We start from the raw sequence: 4,830 nt of genomic DNA on the forward strand, positions 1-4,830 counted from the left end.
TCTTTCCTTCTGCTGTGAATGATTACCTCCTCTGTAATTATAACTGTGCTGGGTCCTAGCCACAAAAGGATGACCAGAACAGGGACTTTAGCCTTGAGAATCTCAGTCTAGTTGAGAGTCCAGCTGTCCCTTCCTCCAGCACTTTCATTGCATTCTCCCTAAGCATCTAGGTTAAGGAACCCGAGGGTAGGTGTCCCTGTTGCATCTCCAGTTCCAGCTCCCAGCCTAATCCCCGACTCCTAAAGTGGGACCTTTGCTTACCCCTCTCTGCCTTTGCTTCTCTCCTGGCAGCCTGACCCACCTGCTCCATGAGGAGGGACAACCTGACCTGGGAAAGTGAGTTTGTCCTCCTGGGGCTCTCCAGTGACAGGCAAACCCAGGCTGGACTCTTTGTCCTGTTTGGGGCCGCCTATCTGCTGACCCTGCTGGGCAACGGGCTCATCATCCTCCTGATCAGACTGGACACACGACTGCACCTGCCCATGTACTTCTTCCTCTGCAACCTCTCGGTGGTGGACATTTGCTACACCTCTAGCGGGGTCCCCCAGATGCTGGTGCACTTCCTGCTGGAGAAGAAGACCATCTCCTTCATCCGATGTGGGACCCAGCTCTTCTTCTCGCTGGCCCTGGGGGGTACCGAGTTCCTGCTGCTGGCCGCTATGGCCTATGACCGCTACGTGGCTGTCTGTGACCCCTTGCGCTACGTGGCAGTGATGAGCCCAAGGTGCTGTGCTGGGCTGGCAGCTGTCTCTTGGCTCGTAGGCCTGGCAAATTCTGTGGTGGAGACAGTGGTCACCATGCGCCTGCCCACCTGTGGACACCGCGTGCTGAACCACGTGGCCTGTGAGACGCTGGCATTTGTCCGCTTGGCCTGCGTTGACGTCACCCTCAACCAGGTGGTCATACTGGCCTCCAGTGTGGTGGTGCTGCTGGTGCCCTGCTGCCTGGTCTCACTGTCCTATGCCTACATTGTGGCAGCCGTTCTGCGGATCCACTCCATGGGGGGACGCCGCAAAGCCTTCGGGACCTGTGCCTCCCACCTCACTGTGGTCTCCATGTCTTACGGGATGGCCCTGGTTACCTACATGCAGCCCCGCTCCACAGCCTCGGCCGAGCAGGACAAGGTGGTGGTGCTCTTTTACGCCGTGGTGACCCCCATGCTGAATCCACTCATCTACAGTCTGCGGAACAAGGAGATGAAGGCCGCTCTGGGTCGAGTTCTGATGAGCAGTTCTGAATCAAAACTTCAGTGTGCAACTTTATCATAAGAGGCCTCACTCTGAAGACCGTGGACCTTGGAGTGTGTCCTCGGCATAATGTATGCATGTGTCTGTGCACGTGCGTGCTGTGAGGGAGCAGGTAGGAGGACCACAATCTACACCACTCACTATCTTTTGAGGTAATAGGGAAATGGATTTTATCCCCGGGCTCTTTTTTTGGTCCCTTAGTCCAAAAATGTGAATTACAATTTACAAATACATACACACTACAGAAAACTAAACGGAAAAAACAAAAAAGATAACCCACCATATATGAACTGGAAAAGAAGATCAAATCAGAAGTCAGGGCAATGCACAAAACTTATGCCAGGAAAGTATATTTCCCTCGAAAATCTACAACTATGTGTCTAAGCTTTTCTGCAATCAGTGAGAAGAGGGAGGGGAGGAGGGAGCTGTAATTTACAAAATTCACTGTGCCCAAGGGATCTAACAGGCACTGGGCCAGAGGTGCAAAGGTCACCCATGTGACTCACACATGGTCCAGCCCAGCTCAGCAGGGTGGGGAATTCACACAGGGACGTGGAGCCAAAGTCATAGTAACAGTCCTTACAACCCTGATGAGCAGCCCTGGAGCGTGCATGAGTCACACGAATGTCACTCTGCATGCCTCCATACTCTCAGGCTTGCAGTGGGGGCAAACGGCTGGCCAACAAGTCAAGCCTTCTGAACCTCAAACACATACTTTCTACACAATCAGGTCTAAGGATGTACTCTTCTGAAAAGAGAGATGTATTCAGAATTCACACTTGACTATCATGCCACACACCATCAGAGGTGAGCCAAATGAGCAGATTCCTCAGCAAGAAATCTGTTTCCAAGTTTGCTCTACTCTGGTAACACACAATGAGTGACTGAGCACTAAACATTCTAACCCAGAAAACAAAACAGCGATAATCTTGTCCAGAAAAATACTTAAAACATTTATTTTTTTTTTAAAGATTTTATTTATTTATTTGACAGAGAGAGACACAGCGAGAGAGGGAACACAAGCAGGGGGAGTGGGAGAGGGAGAAGCAGGCTTCCCGCGGAGCAGGGAGCCCAGTGCAGGACTCAATCCCAGGACCCTGGGATCATGACCTGAGCCGAAGGCAGACGCTTAATGACTGAGCCACCCAGGCGCCCCAAGAAAAATACTTAAAACATTTAAAAATTAAAATAAAGTATCTCTTACCTAAATATTACAGATATCTGGTTTGTCTTACCCATAAATAAACGAAAAACCATAAATTGAGGGGCGCCTGGGTGGCTCAGTGGGTTAAGCATCTGCCTTCGGCTCAGGTCGTGATTCCTAGGTCCTGGAATCAAGCCCCACATCAACATCTAGCAACCTACTTAGGCGGGAGTCTGCTTCTCCTTCTCTCTCTGCTCCTCCCCCACCCCCCCCCCCACCCCCCACTCATGCTCTCCCTCACTCTGCTCTATCTCAAAGAAATAAATAAAATCTTTTAAAAATTAAAAAAAAAAAACCATAAACTGAGAACAATTCAAACTTCTAATCAATCTCCTGAGAAAAGGCCAAAAGGTTGCAACGGAGGAAATGGAGTACCTTATTATTTTATTATTATAACTTTTTTTTTTTTTTAATTTTATTTATTTGACAGAGAGAGACACAGCGAGAGAGGGAACACAAGCAGGGGGAGTGGAAGAGGGAGAAGCGGGCTTCCCGCAGAGCAGGGAGCCCGATGTGGGTCTCGATCCCAGGACCCTGGGATCATGACCCGAGCCGGAGGCAGACGCTTAACAACTGAGCCACCCAGATGCCCCTATTACAACTTTTTTAAGTAGGCTCTACACCCAGCATGGAGCCCAACGTGGAGCCCAACATGGGGCTTAAACTCATGACCCTAGATCAAGACCTAGGCTGAGATCAAGAGTCAGATGCTTAACCCACTGAGCCACCCAGGTGCCCCTGGAGTACCTTTTTAAATTCTAGTAAAACTTCTTTTTTGAGATAAAATTCACATAACATATGAGTCATGATTTTTACCATTTTAAAGTGTACAATTCCGTATATTTAGTATATTCACCATGTTATTCAACCTTAGGTCTATGTAGTTCCAAAACATTTTCATCACCCCAAAAGGGCACCTCATACCCTTTAAGCAGTCCCTCTCCATTCCTCCCTCCACCGAGGCCCTGGCAACCCTGATCTGCTTTCTGCCTTTATGGATTTGCCTACTCTAGATACTTAACTGAAATGGATTCAATACGTGACCTTTTGTGCTTCTTTCACTGAGTGCCATGTTTTTGAAGCACGTGACAGTGCTTTATTCCTTTGTTATGTCTGGATCATATTCCTATTGTATGGAAACAAACACATTTTCCTTATTCATCAGGTAGGGGATGTTTGGGTTGTTTCTAACTATTGGCTGCTGTGAACAGTGCTGCTATAAACGTTCATGTGTATGTTTTTGTTTGAAAACCTGTTTTCAATCCTTTGGGGTATATACCTTGGAGTGGAATTGCTGGATCATATGATAATTCTATGTTTAACTTTTCGAGGAACTGCCGAAGTGTTGTCATCCACAGTTGAACCACCCACCCCAGGGAGGGTTCCAACTTCTCCACATCCTCCCAACCCTTAGGTTTTGCTTTGATTATAGCCATCCCAGGAGATAGGAAATGATATCCTACTCTGGTTTTGATTTGCATGTCCCTAATGACTAATGATGCTGAGCATCTTTCCAGGTGCTTGTTGACCATTTATATATCTTCTTTGGAGAAATGTCCAGCAAATTTTTTTTTTTCATTTTTTATTTAAGACGCCCTCTGCTTCCTTCCCCTCCCTTGAGTGTCAGCTTCTCTCACTCCCTCCCTCAGCCCCTGCCCACCTCCTTCTCGCCTACTACCACCAGCACCCTTCATTGGCCTTCCTCCCTCCCTGCTCCCACTCCCATGGGAGGCACTCAGCCCCATCTCCAGTCAAAATGTATTAACTCATCATCATTTTTAGATCCTTCTGTAACTATTAAGTTCTCTTCCCAAATCAACAAATTATCTTTTCCTTTCTCTAGTGCCTCTGTGTTTAGGTGTTTGCCTGTTCTTTGCCCAGTGTCTGCATTTTGCACAGCAAGGAAACCTCAGTTCTTTCTCTTTAGTTAACGAGGAAGAACAAATCACAAGCTCTTATAATTTACTATATTTTCTTTTATCTTCATCACCTATCTGGAACATCTAGCATTGAGCAGTGTGATATCCTAGTACACCTTCTAACATAGCCAGGCTACAAAATGATCACCAAGATCACTGAGTGAGCAAACTTTGTGTAAGGGGGTTCTTTTTTATAAAACCAATTAAAACTTGGAAGATGTCAACCAAAGGCAATGATATGGCTTCTTTACTGGTTGAGTTATAATCCTTCATTAAGTTACAATATCGTAGGGACAATAATCTATTACTTTTCATCATTATAATGAAAACATACCCTACGTATATAAAATAATACTTATATTCTATTGTTCATGGAAGGAGTGCAAACATCTAATTTATCCAAAGAAGACACTAATTCATTAAGTTACAAGATAGAAGGGATGGTAGGTCCAAAATATTT

The 4,830-nt window shown here is 46.4% G+C and overlaps 1 protein-coding gene across 1 annotated transcript; it reads left to right on the top strand.

Annotated features, from left to right (window-relative positions):
- Nucleotides 1-308: 308 nt before the first annotated feature.
- Nucleotides 309-1,268, top strand: LOC116630568 (olfactory receptor 2F1-like). Its single transcript, XM_032401263.1, has one exon. It carries the CDS (start codon nt 309-311, stop codon nt 1,266-1,268), a length of 960 nt encoding a protein of 319 aa, XP_032257154.1.
- Nucleotides 1,269-4,830: the final 3,562 nt, after the last annotated feature.

The sequence above is a fragment of the Phoca vitulina genome, unplaced genomic scaffold (genome assembly GCF_004348235.1).
Source record: "Phoca vitulina isolate PV1807 unplaced genomic scaffold, GSC_HSeal_1.0 scaffold4, whole genome shotgun sequence".
Taxonomy (NCBI): domain Eukaryota; kingdom Metazoa; phylum Chordata; class Mammalia; order Carnivora; family Phocidae; genus Phoca; species Phoca vitulina.